The following is an 18,984-nucleotide window of genomic DNA, read 5'->3' as shown; positions in this document are numbered from 1 at the left end:
TTGAATAAAACATCTCTATTCTAATTTTGAAACCTAACTGGAAAAAATGTACAATAAAAATGAATCAGATACATATCATCAGTGTTAGGCTGTCTCTGTTAGGAAAACATTCATCAATGTTAAGAAAAGGTATTCAGCTGATACTGGAAAACAAAATTCTCTTAAAAACAACTGCACTTTATCATTGCAACACGGTAGATTTCTTAAAAAGCTATAGATATATACTTCGCAGGTAAAATGAGCAAAATTACTTCCTGAAGTTATTTTAACAGGTTGTAAATGCTAAGTCGAATCTTAGGAAGTGACTCAGGAGATAAGATTGTAAAGGTTTCTTCCGGAGGCTATTTTGACAACCCTTAAGGGCGGAAGAGAGATTTGTGAAATTCCTTAATATGATCCAGTGGGGAAAGGCTTGGGGTGAGAGCCCGGATTCTTGCCTTCTACTCCAGCTAACAAACTAAATGGACTTACTTAGCTCATTAACTTTTATGCTTATTTGTTCATTTGGAACAGTCTCATTGCAGACCTAATTCTATATGCTGTAGTGGGTTTGAAAATGCCGTGCAGGGACTCCCCTGGCGGTCCAGTGGTTAGGACTCTGCGCGGCCACTGCAGGGGACCCGGGTTCGATCCCTGGTCTGGGAACTAAGGTCCCACAAGCCGAGGGGTGTGGCAAAAAAAAAAAAAAAGTAAGTAAAATGCTGTGCAAGATTTCCCTAGATTATCTAAACATTTCCAACCTACAACTTACTCCGCTGATAATTGGTTTTACTGTTATCTATATACATATATAATATATATATTTCTTTGCATGCTAAATGAATCTCCCAACTTAAGAGAGAGTTGCCATGTCATGTTCTACTGCCTGCATGGAGACCAATATTATGCTGTGCCCCAGGACTGTTGTTCAAAAGTCCTCATGGTCATAGCTAAAGAACGGACTGATTCTCTCTGAATAACCAATTGTAGACCCCGGTCCAGATGGACACACATCCCATGTCTCTGCTCCGTCTGTCCAGGAGGGTGCTGAGTCTTGAGGAAAAGGCAAAGTGTGTCTGATGGTCCGGCAATCTCCAGGAATTTTCAAAGGCAGTGATGCTGTTGGAGAGGCTGCCGTGGCGACTGTAGCTGGAAGGTCCAAGTCTTCCAGGTAGATGGACATTTGGGTGTTTTCAGAATCATAGTTACAGCCAGAAAGGCTCGTAACTTCCCGCACATTGTCACAGCATTTCAGAGCAGGGGGCTGGTAGGCCTGGTAGGACACTTTGGTGGTGGTGGTGATTACTGTCTGCAGGGCTGGAGCAGATGGCGGGGCCGTCGTGAGGTACCTGCAGGGAAGCTCTGGGTTGTAATAAGGGCGAGCGGCCACGGCCTGGAACTGTCCATGGTCAGTGCTCTCCCCAAGGTCAGCTTTTCCAAGAGCTGGTTTCCAGCCAGGCTGTTTACTGGTGAAATCAAAGCTTCTCTCAAAGCCGCCGTAGGAGTTGATATTGTACTGCAGTGCATTCAGATGAACCCAGTCCGTGTCATCAGGAATACTGCTGGCATCTTTATAAAGGGTGGGATAATACGGGCCTGAATTTGTGTAACCAGGGCCTGCCAATTCATAGCTGCAGGGTGGCCTAGGCAAAAAGATTCTTGGGTTTGGATATTTCTGAAAGGGTGGTACTATATCTCCTTGAAAGGCAGCTAGGTCACAGGTAGCTTTGTAAGCATCCGAGTTTGGAAAGGAAAAGCAAGGCTGCCCTGGAACAGGGAAGCCAGTGTCAGGAATTATATCAAACTCCTCTGGGTTCTCCAGGGAAGGTATGTTGCTGAAATGGCCACCGTTATCTTGAGTCTCTCCTGCCTAAAAAAATGACACAAATTTTTATTTTGTGTGGACACCCTCACCTGTAACAGTCGTCAACCAGCCAAATAACAAGCTTTCGGTTGGTGGGCTGTGTGTTAGGAGCTCAGAAACATGATCTGAGCTCATGGTCCGGGAATTTCACAGCTTGAGCTCACGCTTGGATTCCACGCTGCTGAATTAGGAGGGACCGTGGTAGCCAGGCAGGGTGGGTCTGAGTGGCAGATGGTCTGTTCTCCCTATACTACGTGCGTAACAGCAGAGGCTCAGGAGCCTGACGCAGACCTGGGTTCAAATCCTGACTGTCCCTCATGCACTGAACAAGTTACTTAACCTCTCTGAGCCTCAGATTCCTCACTTAAAAATGGGGCTTAAAGAGGGAGGAGATATGGGGCTATATGTATACTAACACACCATTGTAAAGCAATTATACTCCCATAAAGGTGTTAAAAAATGGGGCTTAATAACAGTAATTTGTTCTTAAGGCTTTTGTGACCAATTCACGTGTAAGACTTAAACCCTATGTGCGAGGCACATAGAAAGTGCTCAAACAAGGCCAGTGTCTCTTATCCTCCAACTAATATTCTGCCTCCTTGGCATACTTTGGTTGAACAGCCAAACTGGATCAAGTTGCCCAAAGAAACTTTTTCTGTTCTATGTAAGTGATGAAAAGGACCCTCTCGAAGATGCACCGTTCAGGCATGGGTATGCCCCTATTTCTTTCCATATGACCATTCGATAATTGCCCTCGTATTAGGATGTCAGCTCACATGCTCACTCTATCATTAACTGTAGAGATATTCTGCTTTTTTATCAACAAGAAGAAGGAATTAGAAACCCTATTCAAAATGTTGATTCAATGACATTGTTAGAGGTATATAATTTTCACATAAAATGAAACCTTTTAAATTAAGGTATGGCATTCATATTTTACATAATCTCAGTGCATTTCGTGATGACGGTGAACACAGACCACAAGTGTAATGTCAGCTCCCTATTACCTCGGGTTCTCGAATTCTCTTTTTCTGGGGTTGGTAAAAAGAAGCCATTTGTCTCTTGATAGCACTTCTTCGAGCTTCTGTCTCTGATTTACTCTCTGGTCTTGGGTGGTCATGAACTCCCTTGGCCTGCATTAATAAGGAGATGAATCACATTATTCCTTTGAGGGGAGCTGGCAACACTGGTCAAAAATTGAGTGTGCCTTTCCCAGTGCCCCAAGTTGTTTGTTTTTTCCAAGAGACAGGGAAAAAGATTCTTTTTTTTTTTTTTTTTTTGCAGTACGCGGGCCTCTCACTGCTGTGGCCTCTCCTGTTGCAGAGCACAGGCTCCGGACGCACAGGCTCAGCGGCCATGGCTCACGGGCCCAGCCGCTCCGCGGCATGTGGGATCTTCCCGGACCGGGGCACGAACCCGCATCCCCTGCATCGGCAGGCGGACTCTCAACCACTGAGTCACCAGGGAAGCCCGGAAAAAAATTCTTGAACAAATAAAACTGCACCAATAATAGACATCTTAAAAGATGACTGAACAGTCCTTTTGCCGTATGAAAACAACTATAAGTAGGTTCACCCTCTCCCCCTTAGAGAGCACACAGTAGCTGAACTAATTCCTAGGAGGCTGGTAAGGCCCTGGGAGCCCCAGCACCTATTTCTGGCCACCAGAGCTGTATCTGGTTTGGTCCAGGGTTCCTGAGATACATGGCAGGTGGTTTGGTCCCTGTGACATGATGAGAATGTCCATCACAAACTGTGGTGTCCCCCCACCTACCTGAAAAAATATTGCGTTGCCATCAAGCCGCCAAAAGTTGGTTACAGGGTACCCGCTGTGCCCTCGACAGGGGATCAATTCCAAAGCAGCATGACAGTTGGGGCATGCCTTCTCTGCAAAGCCAGAGGCGGGAAATATTAATAACAACCTGACCCCAGACCCTCCGGAAGGAAGGAAGGGGAAATTCGCTGGGAATAGGGAACTCACGACCGCAAGGCCACCCCGTTCCCAGTCCCATAGCTCACTCTGCTGCTTCAGCCTGGCTTTGTCGCAGATGGCAGGCCGCAGCTGCAGACGGGAGCCGTCGGGCAGGGCGCAGTCCCGCGCACACACCACCACGCCCAGGCACGACTTCTTGAGGATGTGACCGTTGTGGTTGTTGGTGTTCCGCATGGCCCAGCCGCTCAGATGGCGTTGCGCCTTCTTCTCGCCACTGCGGTAGATGAAGCGCACGTAGCCATCCGGCCACTCGCAGAAGCGGTCGAAGTGGTCTGGCTCCTGGGAAGGCGCCCAGAAGGACGGGTAGTCAAGTTCATCAAGCCCAAACCAGAGACAGCACGGCTTTAATCTTCCCCAAGCACATTAGGATAAAACTGGGTCTTTTTAATTCCAGAAACTGTGCTCTTACAAAACGTCACTCATCCTGTGTATGCCCTTCTGACAACTGGCTATCAATCGATGCTTACCTAGTGCCTATATTCTAAAAGCTGTACATGTATTCATTCATCTAGCCTTCATACTGCATACAAACAATAGGTACTATTATTATCCCCATTTAATAGAATAGTAAATGGAGACCAGAGAGCTTCATTGACTTGCCCAAGGTCACACAGCTAGTAAGACTTGGCTCTAGGATTTGAGCCCTCACAGTTTGACTCCAGAGCCTATTCTCCTTACCACTATGTTATACCACTTCTCGGTGTATTTAAATGTTACAGATATTTTCTAGTTAATCAGTAAAGCACCAGGGCAAAAAGTGATTGGAAAGTTCTATCGCTGACATACAGTTGAGCCTGTAAATATCTTTACTTCCATCCAGTGCTTTTTCTTCAAAAGCTCTTGGCTTGATACCCAGCACAACATCAGAGAGACATGAACAGTTTCCCAAATTAGCCCTCCAGGTTTACAAGGGTGTTATGATGACAGCCTAACCATAAGGTAAACCCGAGCATTTGGTGGAGCCTGCTAAGCTAACCTCTTCCCAGAGCGATATGGATTGTCACTCTACTACACAAAGAACTGCATGGCTAAAATAATGTTATATGTAAAATACTGAGCACTGCTTTACTATTCACATTTGGTGGTCCTTTGTCCGTATTATGCATTATTTATACTGCAATATGGTTCTTGTACAAACTAGGGACCATGGGCCGAATCCAGCCTGCCACTTGTTTTAGTACAGCCCACAAACTAAGAATGATTTTTATATTTTTTAATGGTTGGGGGGAAAATCAAAAGAACTACATTTTGTGACACACGAAAATCGTATGAAATTCAAACTTCGGTATCCATAAATAAAGTTGTAATGGGACATGGCCGTGTCCATTCGTCTATGTAGGGTCTGTGGCTGTTTTCTTACTACAGTGCAGAGCTGAGTATTTGGGACAGAGACAGTATGGCCCATAAAGCCACATTATGCAGTATCTACAATCCTCACAACAACTTTGCCTCATAGGCATCCTTCCTCTTATTTAATAGATAAGGAAGTGGAAGTTAGGTGGATAACCTTCTGCAGTGGCATAGCTGGGCTTTAAAAAGAAGATCTGTGGCAGCCGGGCCCCACTGACCTTCCTGGTATGATAGAGGCTCAGAAAACTATTATTACAGTAACAAGCCATGTACACCTTCTCTCCCTTCCCCCAGCCCAGGATAATTAGATCCAACATCTGCAAAGCAAAAGTATTCTTAGTTGGACAGTTCAGACTTGTGTACCACGTTAGTATTGTACATTCTAACAGTAATAGGTAAATGTTTTGTTTCCAAAACCGCAGAGATATTGTTGAAATCATTATTATTACTAATAGGCATTATTTATCTTTTCTCAGAAATATAATTGACATAAGTCAATACATTAACTTAAGGTACATCACAAATGAAATATATAATGATGTGCTAGCAACTCTAAGTTTACGCTAAATGCTATATCTTTGTCTTTAAAGTGAATCTTTCAATTTAAGGACCTTAGTAACAAATAGACAGTTTTCCAGAAGAGAATATTTTGTTCGCACTCCCCCCCTGCAAGGGTTCAGACTAGACCCCCCACTACCAAAGTAATGCCACTGAAAATGAAGACACGGAGACTGCATTTTAAAATCAAAACAAGAATGGAGGAGTCCTAGATTGGGTTTCATTTGCTCTAACGTCTTGGTGCAGGGGAGCACATGTGGTCACATACAGACAAGCGTGCACACACCGAACATGACAGTAGATCTGGACGACAATTTAAGATTGTTATCTAATTCCACGGCTTGATGACAGGTGGGCAACCTGAGACTAAGGCAAATTCAGGAACTGTCTCGAGGTCATACAGCTAGTTTAGCTCCTCCTCCTCTGGTTTGTCAGAGCAGGGCTAGGATCCTCTTTCCATAGCCCAGTGCACCTGTCTCTTGAGATGTCACGCGTACACACACACACACACACACACACACACACACACACACACACTTTGTCTCTGTTTAAGGACCAATCTCCCAGAGGAAAAATTATTCACATTTACGTGGGAAGTGCAGAATAATACTCATGAGAGGAACCATCCTTCCCTTATTTGGATGTGGCTCATTTCTAAAATGCAAGATTAGATTTTTTTTTTCCTATGAAGACGCATGCGGACAGAAGTCGGTGAGGATGAGATGCCCTTGCTGTACTGTGGTCCCCTTTCACAAAACAGGCACAGCGTGGCTCTAAAGTAGGCAGACTTGAAAATAAACAAACTTACTGCAAATACATACATCCCCAAAAGTACTGATCGCTTTGAGAGGCTGGACAACCTTGCTAATGAATTGTTATACGCGGCACATAGTAGATGCTGAATAAAGGCCAAGTCTCTTACCCCTATACCACAGCGTTGCCAGGGATCCGCCTTTGCGAATGCTTCCCAGGTAGCTCCTAACTCTCCCTCCACCTACACCCAGGACTTTAAAGTCACTTTTCAGTTTTTGCCCCAAACCAGTATGACCAATTATAACTGCCCAGCTCATTCCCTGTACTAGGCTCCAAACCCCCTCGTTCCATTAAAACAAAACAAAACAAATTCACCCTAAACGGATGATGGTGATTTCCTTGTCATTAGAGAAGCAATCTCAGAAGTTGCGTCCAAAAGCCGGATTCCAGGGGCTCTCCGGGCGCCTGTGCCCTGGTTGGCATGACTAGAGAGGCCCCCCAGGAGCCGTGCTTCATCCAGGCAGCTGGGGCAGGCGTCTAATGGCCCAACTCCTGCTGTTTAATAAGAGTCGGGTCACCGAGATTTACGGGCCTATCTCACAGTTTTGCTGCGTGAGAAGCACTGATGTCTACATTAGCCAAGATTCTCCCCTACCTTTCTCGTGGATGGCAAAGAATGGATAAGGAGAGACTCAGCGGATTATGGAGAACAGTATGGAGGTTCCTTAAAAAACTACAAATAGAGCTACCATATGACCCAGCAATCCCACTACTGGGCATATACCCTGAGAAAACCAAAATTCAAAAAGAGTCATGTACCAAAATGTTCACTGCAGCTCTATTTACAGTAGCCCGGAGATGGAAGCAACCTAAGTGTCCATCATCGGATGAATGGATAAAGAAGATGTGGCACATATATACAATGGAATATTACTCAGCCATAAAAAGAAACGAAATTGAGCTATTTGTAATGAGGTGGATAGACCTAGAGTCTGTCATACAGAGTGAAGTAAGTCAGAAAGAGAAAGACAAATACCGTATGCTAACACACATATATATATATAACACATATATATGGAATTTAAGGAAAAAAATGTCATGAAGAACCTAGGGGTAAGACAGGAATAAAGACACAGACCTACTGGAGAACAGACTTGAGGATATGGGGAGGGGGAAGGGTGAGCTGTGACAAAGCAAGAGAGAGGCATGGACATATATACACTACCAAACGTAAGGTAGATGGCTAGTGGGAAGCAGCCACATGGCACAGGGAGATCAGCTCAGTGCTTTGTGACCGCCTGGAGGGGTGGGATAGGGAGGGTGGGAGGGAGGGAGACGCAAGAGGGAAGAGATATGGTAACATATGTATATGTATAACTGATTCACTTCGTTATAAAGCAGAAACTAACACACCATTGTAAAGCAATTATACCCCAATAAAGATGTTAAAAAAAAAAAAAAAAGAAAAAGTGAAGGACGGGGTGTCCGGTTCCCGCCAGAATGACCTGGAGCTTGGAGCCTGATTGACAGTTTCTGTTGCTTTCGGCGTGTTTTCTAACAAGCGCGAGGTAAGAGATGGGAGAAGACACATCTCTGAACCCAGCTCTGCCATTTGTGGAGTCCCTGTACACTGGAGGACTCTCAGGGGTGTGTGTTTGGGGGTGGAGGTGAGGTCTGTCCACAGTCTCTGCAAGGACATCCCTCCTCTTTGGATGGACAGCGCCGCGCGCGCGGGGGTTTCACGCACCCGAGGCATCTGCGGGTCGTTGATGTCCCAGCTGAGCTTCATCCCGTGGGAACACGCACCGTCCGCCTGCTGCCCCGCCTCCGCCGGCATCTGGCCCTCCTCGCTGGCGCTCTCCGCCCAGGATCCTGAAAGACAGAAGAAAAACAAACCAACCCAGAGATGCCCAAGGTGATTCTCCCCCTGTCTTAGGGGAAAGTGGAGAGAGACAGAGACAGAGAGACTGATTTCGAAATCCAGAAGCGGCGGACAAGGGTTAAGGACTCGGGCGGAGCCATGTCCTTGGCCGCGGTGCTGAAAGGTCTCCCGTCGGAGCGCAGCGCGGGCGCCAGGCAGCTGCCCACACGTTTATACGGATACACCCCGTCCCTCCCCGTCCCGCCCCGCTCCGCCTTTCCTCGTTCACCCGCCAGCTCCCACGCTCCGGGCACTAGCAGGGCCTGTCATCCCCGCCCGGGCAGAACTGGGGCTGGAGGGGGAGGTTGACCTGAGCCATTGGGGTGACGGGAGACTGAAGCCAAGGCGGGCCAGGGCGGGGGGGGGGAGGTTGGAGTGTCTCATGTAAGTTGAAAATCAGTTTTGTTTCCCTAACCGCGCCCCGCCTCTGGGGTTTCGGATTGGATCTAGAGGGAGGCTTTCCAGACAGAGCCTTTCCAGCAAAGTCCCGAGAGACAATACTCCACTGCCTGGCAGCCCGGGCACCGCCTGTAAGAGCCTCGGCTGCAGCGCGCCCTAGCCTCAGTAGATGTGCGCAAGCCAGCTGGCTTTGGGCCGACACTTTTCGGAGATTTTGTTGTAGCTGGTGCGCGTGGTCTGGAATCTGTGCTCATCCTCGGGGGGAGGTGGGGGGAGGAGGGACGTCCGAGGGAGTGCCGAAGGTCCCCGTGTGGTCGTCGGCCCAGGAGGCCGTCTGCTCCCGGGGGCTGCGGAGAGACCTGGCCCTGTGGGAAGAGAGTCCTGGAAAGCGAACCCGGAGAAGGTTGGGGAGATGAGCTAGGGGGAGGCGGAGGGGGAGGAAGGGGCTGAGTTCTGCCCCCAAACCCGTAGTTCTCTCTGCCGCCTCGGCTACTTCTGAGCCTGTTTCCTTATCTGTTTGAAAGAGGATTTGGGGCTCAGTGAGTTCTCAATCGCCATCCACCTGAAACGACCCTTAAAAAATAGTCTTCATCGGTATTGTGAAAATACCACGACAAAATTCTATTTACACCCCTTCCGTCTGCGGAGGCTTTCTGGAGACTGGAGGAACCAGGTGAGAGCGTAGAGCGCCGTGGGCTCACCAGGGCTCAGCCCAGGCCTTCTTCACCTGTGCCTCCGTTTCATTAGGGTGATTGGAAGCGCCCAATACAAGAAACCGATTGAAGTGACTTAAGTCGCTCTTTAGCCGCTCCGGGCAGCAAGGGAAGGTGGGTTTCCGGAGTTTATTCCTTGCGCCCTTGTTCTGCGGGCTACACGCTCCAGTTCCCAGCCGTAGCCAGGGAGAAGCCGACGTCTAAAGGCGGATCATTGTCAGAGGAGGATGCTCGCAACCTACATCCCGGCAAATCCCGAGACCTGCGGGCCCTAGACTCAGCACCGCCGAGTGCGCACCAGGGGCGCGGACTGATGCTTCTTGGGAGCCGGCGCGGAGGGCGCCCAGGCCAGCGCCCGTCGCAGGATTACAGCCTTTTCTTCTGGCGAAAGGCGGGAAAAGCAGATGCGCCCTTACAAGCCCGGGAAGCGAACCTCGTCCACGCTCCGGTCCTCTTAACCTGCCTGGTCGGGGGCACAGTCAGGCTTGTTAGAAAAGTCAACCCGATAGTGAATGAAGTTCGACTCCGAGCCGCCGACCGGCAGAGAACTCCCGAGACGGGAAAGGTCAGATTTGGGTAATTACACGAATTTTCTTCTTTCTCTGGTTTCAAGCTGGGATTTCTCCCCACCCTTCCCCCACCCCCAAGCAGAGGCGCAACGTTCTCAAAGAAGAAAGTGACTAGTTCATCCCCCAGCCTCTTCCCACCCCCTCGTCCCCAAAGTTCTCTTTGGTAGTGTCGGTCAGCGTTTCTGGTTAAAATCACTCTCACAGAGTTGCCGCGGAGGTCTGGGAGGAAAGGAGGAAACGCGTTTACTCTTTACCTACTAGTTGCGTCCACAAACTTTCATCATATTAACCGCCTACCGGCCCGGCAGACCCTGTTATTCAGTTGCTTTTTTGCGTTGTTTTGTTTTTCAAAGGTTAAAATTACTGACACTTCTCTATTTATTTATTTACAAATTGACATTTCTTTGTGAAGTTTAAGATAATGTACTCTTTAAAATGTTCTTTACATAACTTCAAAAACTAACTTAAAATTCTGAGAATTCATAGAAACTAATTTCTGGTCTTATTGTAACCATTGTTAAGACTATTTCTTGTCTCTGTAACTTTGGAATATTTCTAGAGAGTCCTTACCCTTCAAAAATATAAATAAGTACAATTTTTTAAAACTTAAAGCTAAATCAATTAAGCAAATACCTTATTTTTCCTAATTAGATTCCGGTGGCCAAAGAAATGTCATTGTCTCCACCATATATAGTTTGAGCAGAATTAGAATACATATTCCAAGTTGCCCTAAAATTATGTCTGGGTAAAACATGTTAGTAAAAGAAGCTAATCAAAGTGAAAATATAACAAAATATAATAAATAAATGGTGTTGTCTGTGGTGTTATCTTTAATTTCTCCTGAATTTTTGACTGTGTTAACAACCATATAGTTTGAAAGGATGTATGTTTTCCCCAGAGTCTGAAAATAATTGATTAAAACTTTTAAACTAATATTAAGAAAACTTTAATTTTATATTATATTCTTATTGTATTACCTGTTTTATTCTCTAAAATAGTGTGCTTTTAAACTGTATTTTGATTATTATTTGTTATTATCCTTCAATTTTTCCTGCACTAATACTTGCATTGATTCAGAACACTATATTTACAGCTGGCTCTTCCTTGGCTAGTATTTTGAAATAGTAAAAGTCCATTAATATTAAAGCAAAGGAAAAGGGCTTTGAATTTACTTGGTTTAGATTAAAACAGGTAAATTAATGTAAGTATATTTACGTCATATTTGCCAGGAAATGGATATGATGAGTTTTGAAATAAGTATGTATTGTTTTGAATGGACTGGAGGTACAATGCAGAGATTCTGGTTAAATTATGTTTTGGTTTGATGTAAACAAATATCTTCTGTAAACGTCATGACACGAAATACCCATAGCATCTACTTATAACACAAGTTGATTTTTTACAAGGAATGTTTGGATTTGAGGGGTCTTGTCTGCTTGCTTGTTTTTTAAAAGAAAACTCCAGTCCAACTTATTTTTGCCACGCTGTTCACATAACAGACAACCTATCAGATGAAAATATTTGTTTTTATTTTATTTTGACTGAGCACACCGGGGTATGTATTAAAACAAAACAACAAAACACTTCTTTTGTGATATTAGTAGTAAACTCACAATTTCGGGGACTAATCTAGTGCCTATGGGGAAAGTTCGATTTCAGTCTATAGCAGTATCAATGGATCACAACCAGCTCTACCAGCCGTTAAAGGTGGAGAGAAAACAGCCGGCTTCAGCACAGGGGACGCCTATCAGTGTAGAATTTCTCCGACATGTTTGCATCCTTTAAGTAATCGCTTTTCCTAAGGTGCTTTTGCGTGCGCCCAGGTGGCCTGACCTTGATTGCCAGTTAACTCGAGAGCTTTTCTCGCTTCTCAAACACGGGACTCTGGTAGATTTTCAGGGGCGGGTTTATTAATTAGAGTTCCGGGGAAGCTTGGCGTCCGGGAGCCGTGGGCTCTTCCTCGGACGGCAGAAGCGCGGGGGCTGAGAGCGGCGCAGCGGCGGGGCGCGTCCTGGTCCGGGTGTGCGCCCCGGGGCGGGTGCGCGGCGGCCTGTCGGGAGCCTCGGGATGCAGGAGGTGAGTGACCTCGAGCGGAGCCGGGCACCCGTCGAGCCCCGGTCTCCTCTCCGCCGTTCTAGGCGGGCGCCAGGGAGCGCGTCTGTCGGCCTGTGGGCTCGGAGCCTCGCTTGCTCGCCCAGAGACCCGGCGCCGGCTACAATCCCCGGCCGCCCCCGTGGGAAGAGCTCTTCGGGGGCCCTGGGGGCGCTTCACGTCCTCAGGTTTGCTTGGAGTTTATTGGCAGCTTTCTGTGGGTGCATGAAGCAGGGTAGAAACGTGTGGTCCCTCGCTAGTAAAGCGTTCGGAGAAGGGGGATCTGGAATATTGATGTTTGAAGGCAACGAGATGATTCTTTTTTAAGTTGCTCGGGATGTTTTCCAAGCCCCTTTTCTCCCTCGCTGAGTAGAAAGTGCGATGACGTTAACCCACTCGGGGCCCCAGATCTACCCCAAGTGCTGGGACCCGCCGCCCAGGGATTGGGGTCGCGGGCTGGGAGGTGGATTGGTACCGTTAGTTATACTTTTCAGCATTCACTTTACTGAATACACTGCTGGTGGGAAAACAAACAAGTATGGATTTGGGTCTTTGAATTCATCCTGTTTTTCATATTTATAATAATGATATTGTAAAATATGCTGACATTTAAGGATGTGGTCAAGTACATATAGGACCGTTAGCCCAAGCTAGATTATTTTTTAAACCTCTTTGGAAGAGGTTAATAAAATTTTTAAAAATTATTCTTTGATTTTTGGGATGAAGTGAGCAGATGAGATACTGTTATTTAGCATGTTTGTGAAAACGAGGTTGGTAGATCCAGGGATTACTTCTTGAAGAAAACGAGTAACAACCCATTACTCAATGTTTTGTAAATTTTCTTGTTGTTGCTGTTCAATCCTTGAAGTTTCAGTTTTAAGTCCTAGAGTCACTTTTTTTTTTTTGCGGTACGCGGGTCTCTCACTGTTGTGGCCTCTCCCGCTGCGGAGCACAGGCTCCGGGTGCGCAGGCTCAGCGGCCATGGCTCACGGGCCCACCCGCTCCGCGGCATGTGGGATCTTCCCAGACCGGGGCACGAACCCATGTCTCCTGCATCGGCAGGCGGACTCTCAACCACTGCGCCACCAGGGAAGCTCAAGAGTCACTTTTAAAATTCATATGTCAGGAACATAAAGCTTAAACTCATGACTGGGCTTGAAACGCACTGTGAAAAACTTTATTTTCCAAGCTCTCATTCTAAAAACCGCTCATCAATTCAAAGTCTTTTTTATAGTTGCTATTATAGAGTTTAAATTTATTTTTTTGTGATCATTTATTACAGTGATGTTTGCTTCCTGTAATAGTTTGTATTTGTCAGAGGCAGTGTTAAGGAAGGTTGGATAAAGCTTTTGGTTTATTTTTATTTATTTTTTTGTTTTGGTTTTTTTTTAAGGTAGTGTCTTAGATCTATAATCACTGGCATGAATGAACAAAAAGCTTTGTTCAGGAAAACAATATGAACCTTTATTTGAAAACTTAATGCATTTCTTTGAAATAAAATTTTTTTTTAAATCTCTTTTTGTACACAGGAGAAGGAAGTTCCTTTGCAGTCTGTTCAGGAGAAGGATGGGAGCGGCACGGCACAGGGTGCTTTCTATGTAAAGATCGAGTTTGTATTCTTTGTGTGCTCTCTCTAGTTCTGTGTTTCCTATGCTGTCAGCATACTTTTTCCTCCAGTTGCTCAACAAGAGGCAGAATAATCCTCTTCTCCTACTTCCCTAATCTTTCACATCCAGTTTATCACCACGTCTTGTCAATTTTGCCTTTGATTACCCTACTAATATCCTAATCTATTTTGTACCTAGCACTGTTCTAGGTGGAGGTAGACAGTATTGAACAAAACAGACACAATTCTTGCTTTCATAGAGCTTTCAGCCTGGCAGAGAGTCAGAGACAGATTAGGAACAAAAGTAAGGTAGTAGGAAGAAAAGGAACGGGGTGTTGTGATGGAGAACAATTGCTGGGGGAGGGAGGCACTTGACTAACTTTAGGTCCTGGAAGACCTACTTGAAAAGATGATACTGAAGCTGAGATCTGAGGGGTGACAAGGAGCCAGAATGGTAAGTGGTGGGGAGAAGCAGTCGAGGCATAGAACAGCCAGTGCAAAGGCCCTGAGGCGAGCTTGACTTATTCTAGGACTCAGCAGGGCAGTCAGGCAGGAGAAGCTGACAGAGATCAAATCCTGCAGAGCCTTGCAGACCGAGGCAAAGGGTTTGGATTTGTTCCGAGTATAGAGAAGCCAGGCAGAGTTTTAAGTAGGAAGAAGCCTAACTGCTGAGTCAGAGAATCTGAGTGTGAATCTCAGCTGTGTGACCTCATACAGCCTTGCTATTATTATCCCCAGATAAAGAGTCTAACGGCTAGATTGGTGGTGGGGATTAACATCTGCAGAACACTTAACCCACTTGGCTCACAAAAGCTTACTGTATGGTAACTTAAAAAATCTGTTTAAATGTTTAATTTCAAATGCTGTCTCATTATTTAAATCAATACTAAGAAAAAGTGGAACTTCAGGCTGTGTGTAGTAAAATGACTCCTTATTAAAAGAATATTGTAATTTAGCCTGTAGAACTGGACTGCATTTTAAAAATACCTTTTGTAGCACAGATATTTAAGAATGTATCGTATTCAAATATATATATACACATACACACTTAGAAATAGGTCTTAACAAGCTTTCAGGCAGGAAAGTTCAGTTTCATTCATCATGGCAATTTGCATATTAATTGCCTTTAACTGTAATTATTACTGTTGAATCCATTTTCTTCTATTATGATCATTTATGTAACTTAATAAGTGATAATAGGCTTGAATTTTATAGTGTTTAGAATTTCTAGCATTATTGAGGTTAAAGTCTTTACCCACAGATACCTGTAATTCAGGTGTAGTTTTCCTTAAGTCAGCGGTTCTCGAAGTTTAGCATGATGAGAATCACCTGACGGGCCCTGCTCCCAGAGTTTGACTCCTAACAAGTCCCCAGGTGACGCCCATGCTGCTGGTGGTCCAGGAGACACATTTTGCCAACTACTGTCTTAAGACAACAAAATCATTGTCTACGTGATTACTGTACAAGATATAACTCTCTATATTTACCTTCTATTTCTGCACTGAATTATTATTGATAATGATAGAAATATTACTGTGAAATAAATGTTCTTGGGGAAAAATAGTAATTTGCGTACTATCAACTTTCCAGCTTCAGTCACTTATTACTAATGCATTGCATGATGAAGGCTTTCAGAAAATAAAAGAATATTTTCGACAGAGAGAGCGCCACGTTCCTCAAAAATATAATAATCTTTTGTTACACCATCTTGACAGATCAATAAATAAGGCAAGTGAGTTGTTTTTTTGCTCTGTAACCAGAATGCCAATGTGTAACTATATGTAAGGTTTTTAACTTAGTGTGGTCTAATCCCAAGGAGCTGGATAAAAATGAATTTCTGTGTGCTTCACTGTTGCTGAAATGTGTTCAGCGATTCTTCATTGATGGCCTCAAAGAAGATGAGCCTTTGCTTATTCAGCAGGGACTGATCCCAAAGATAAGTGTCATCTTTTCGTTTTGTATGGATTTGGGTAACTTAAAGAACTAGAGAGGATTCAGTTGCCTAGTTTGGTATTTTATGTTCCTTTGAAATCAAATTTGAAAAGGGATCGGCACCAGTGCTTGTTGCCTACGTCCAATCAAAAATTAAGTTCCACATATGTTTCCTGATGTATGGGGTGGGCAGGGCACTTTGGGGAGTGTACAGGAATAAGTCGGACACGGCCCTCTCCTCCCTTCGACAAGCCAGTGCAGTAATAGTATGTTTTTTATTAGTGAATTTAACTTGGAGATACAGGATGGAGAGAGTGGACTGTTACACACTCCCCTATAACTATGTTAATAAACGTTATCAACAACATTGGACCTGGATAAATTATCAAATACTTCCCCTAGCCACAGCCCACTTTCCAACTTTCTAAAATCCTAGTTGAGTCTGAAAAAAATACTTTTTGCTTATTCTAAGTCACCCCAGTTACGCAATTCTGACCTGTTCTTAATTAATCAGGAGGTAACAACATGCGTGCCTTAATAATGGCATCTGGAAGCAAAGCAGAGTTTGCAAAGTCTCTTGCTGCATTTCTCTTTTTTCATGATAAGATTTGCAGCCCTGTGATTGATTATTGGTGAGAACATGAGGGCAGAAGGGTGAGCTGGCTGCCATTAAATATCTGATTTACCCCCTGGACTTTAGTACCTGAAGTTTATCAAGATCAGGTTGGGCAAAGGAAATGTCTCTGTCCTTTTTCACTTTAAAATGCCTCTAATTATGGGACTGCCCCTCCACGGGGGAGAAAGAGTAAATTCCAGGCTTTCCTAACTTCTCTCAGGAACTTTAAAATTGTTTGCGGCTAGGGTAGGGGGTGGGTGGGAGTGTAAATCTCAGGACTGTATTTATGCAAGTCGTGTATATTTCATTTTGAATTATATATTTCATTTAGCCCCATCTAACTCCCTGATACACTTAGGCAGGTAACAGGAAGCAGGGAAAAAGAGCAAAAACTCCAAAGGAAATGGGGCAGGGGTGTCCCAGGGGTACTTTGGAGCCTTAAGCTGATTTGGGGGGATGAATTGGGATCTGCTCCAAACCGAAATTCCTTTTGAGGCTTAAGAATGCCATCCCAAGGTTGAAAGTGTCAGATCAAGTCTCCACTGGAATTTTGAAACCAAACAGGAATTTCTACATCCCACTGGAATTCTAGCTGGTGATGGAAATGCCATAGCCATAATTTAAACACATTCTAAAGCATGTACTATTAATTCCTGTAGGTTTTGGTCAAGGAGAGTAGATTGATATTATCAAAGTGGATGGGATACTAGATTCTACACTTCTAAAGCCCACTGTGTTTGCAGGCTCAACATGAAGTGTGCTGGGAAGTTATTCTCCATAGAATAAGAATTTCCTACAGAAAGGAACATATTTGGCCCTGTACTTGAAGATCCAGAAGGATTAACTTGTCCTTTACCATACGCTTAATGAGTAACAGCTATTGCATCTGTCAGTAACCATCTGGCTTCTGGCAATGACGCAGCTGTGAGGGCAGCTGGTATATGGGTTACCATGTATGATCACGGCACATAAATGGCTTCAGAGTGACCTCCTAGTACAAGTCTTGATCAAGTAATGTGGCATTTTCCCCAGTTCTCTGAATCTATACTCAGCCAGTGTACTTTGGTGGGCTAGGAGGGGGACAGGATTTGGGGGCATAAATAGAATAGTGACAGAAATGTATTTAAAAGCATAGAATTTTGAGTATGAACATGGGGAGGGAGAAAATGTCACCTTAGCGGTGGGTTTTGCTGTGTAGAGGGACATTTCTTCCCTCGGGCTGTTGGAGAAAGGTTTGCTTCAGGAGGTGGATGATTCAATCAAATGCAAATATTTGTCTGATTTGAGATAAAAGAAACATTGCCTAGTGACTTCCAAACCTTGCTGTACCTTAGAATCACCTGGAGATGCGCTGCGTGGGTCCCATCACCAGAGATTCTGATTTTCTGGATCCACGACGGGTGCCACGCATCAGGGCATTTCAAAGCTCCCCACGTTTTCCTAAAGTGCAGCCAAGATGGAGAGCCGATGGGTTTGTCCATGGTCTTCAGCTGGTACCTTGGGTTCCTGGCTATAAAGTGGACAAAGTTTCCAAGGCCCCACTCCTATAGGAGTTGCTCATCACAAACTCATGTCACTAACTTCTTGGTCAACTGATGACTTCGAACTAGGATTTTTTCTTTCTTTCTTTTTTTTTTTGTTAAGAGTGACTAGCCTCAAAAAAGACGGTCCAAAGATGGCCTTCGCTTTATTGAATAAGTATGTTCTAGGAAGGTTTATGTAAGTTAATTTTAAATCACACCAGTTCTAGCAATGTAATATGAACTTGGATATATGTTCCTATGGGGAAAAAATCTCCAATTAGCTGGAAGCTTTTGACGAAAGGAAGGTGGCCAGGCCTGAGGCCTGTGTACCGTACTAGCATACTTCTGGAGCACTTTCTAAAATCTGCATGTCCTTTGATATGTGATGACTTGTTTTCTACAGCCTCCCAGGCAACAGGAATTTCTCCTGTGTAGACAAGGCTCATTTATCTCTTAACCACTCACTGCCCCCTTTACAAGCCTTTCTAGTGTTGATGATCCTGGCAAAGTCTCCAGTTCTTGCTGGTATGTGAGAACTTGTTGCAACTCTGTAGCAGTCTGATTCCATTCTGGAGTGTTCTAGATGGGGGCCTCAGAACCAGGCCTAAGTGAAATGGAAAAGGGTCTTTAAAATGATAGAACTCTGTTGTGAAATTTTATCGAACGAGCAGTAGCTATTCGGTCATAGAGGTTGCATCAGTGTTTCTTCTCTTGTGTACATGGTTTCCTGGTTTGAAAGAACAACAGGATTTCTGACCATGACAGACCTAGCCTCGGACACATATCTGATTAATGTGACAGAAGACTTTTTTGACACAGCCTTGGTAAGGATGAGGTTGGATGCTTTACTGAGCAGATACCATTGGTAATTTGTAGGAATCTTCAAGTTGTTCATAAAACTTGTGTTTTTCTAAGCTGTGGGTTTTACTAAAAGACTCTCATATTTTATTATTAGAAATATTATATGAAATAGTAACAAATGTATATAACCAATGTTATAGAAAAATGAGGTGATTTATTTTCAAATATATTATTCACCTGATTGGAGGTGATAGGCTGATTTTAATAAAGTAATTGCAAGTCAAATAGGATTTCTCTAAATTTCTTTTCTACTGTAG

General features: G+C 44.6%; 2 protein-coding genes across 2 annotated transcripts in view; one reads left to right on the top strand and one right to left on the bottom strand.

Moving 5' to 3' along the window:
• Positions 1-907: 907 nt before the first annotated feature.
• Positions 908-8,333, bottom strand: GCM2 (glial cells missing transcription factor 2). The gene is made up of 5 exons (XM_065886368.1): positions 8,244-8,333; positions 3,862-4,114; positions 3,617-3,729; positions 2,851-2,976; positions 908-1,849 (listed from the first exon to the last, which is right to left on the bottom strand). The coding sequence occupies exons 1-5, from the start codon at positions 8,331-8,333 to the stop codon at positions 908-910; spliced, it is 1,524 nt and encodes a 507-aa protein (XP_065742440.1).
• Positions 8,334-15,391: 7,058 nt separating this feature from the next.
• SYCP2L (synaptonemal complex protein 2 like) overlaps positions 15,392-18,984 on the top strand; it is a 68,120-nt gene continuing 64,527 nt past the window's right edge. The window contains exons 1-3 of the mRNA XM_065886012.1: positions 15,392-15,523; positions 15,612-15,731; positions 18,586-18,690. Coding sequence (XP_065742084.1) covers positions 18,586-18,690 — 105 coding nt within the window. The 5' untranslated portion in view covers positions 15,392-15,523; positions 15,612-15,731. The remainder of the gene's footprint in view (positions 15,524-15,611; positions 15,732-18,585; positions 18,691-18,984) is intronic.

The sequence above is a fragment of the Phocoena phocoena genome, chromosome 10, assembly GCF_963924675.1.
Source record: "Phocoena phocoena chromosome 10, mPhoPho1.1, whole genome shotgun sequence".
Classification (NCBI taxonomy): Eukaryota; Metazoa; Chordata; class Mammalia; order Artiodactyla; family Phocoenidae; genus Phocoena; species Phocoena phocoena.
The sequence above is the reverse complement of the archived record's forward strand: the minus strand, read 5'-3'. Positions and strand labels throughout refer to the sequence as shown.

Excerpts from the sequence above, each read along its gene's own strand:
- GCM2 (XM_065886368.1), bottom strand. The coding sequence starts at position 8,333 with ATGCCGGCGGAGGCGGGGCAGCAGGCGGACGGTGCGTGTTCCCACGGG. Across the intron at positions 4,115-8,243 it reads ACGACCCGCAGATGCCTCGG|GAGCCAGACCACTTCGACCG; the intron begins GTGCGTGAAACC and ends GCGCCTTCCCAG. Across the intron at positions 1,850-2,850 it reads AGAGAATTCGAGAACCCGAG|GCAGGAGAGACTCAAGATAA; the intron begins GTAATAGGGAGC and ends TCATTTTTTTAG.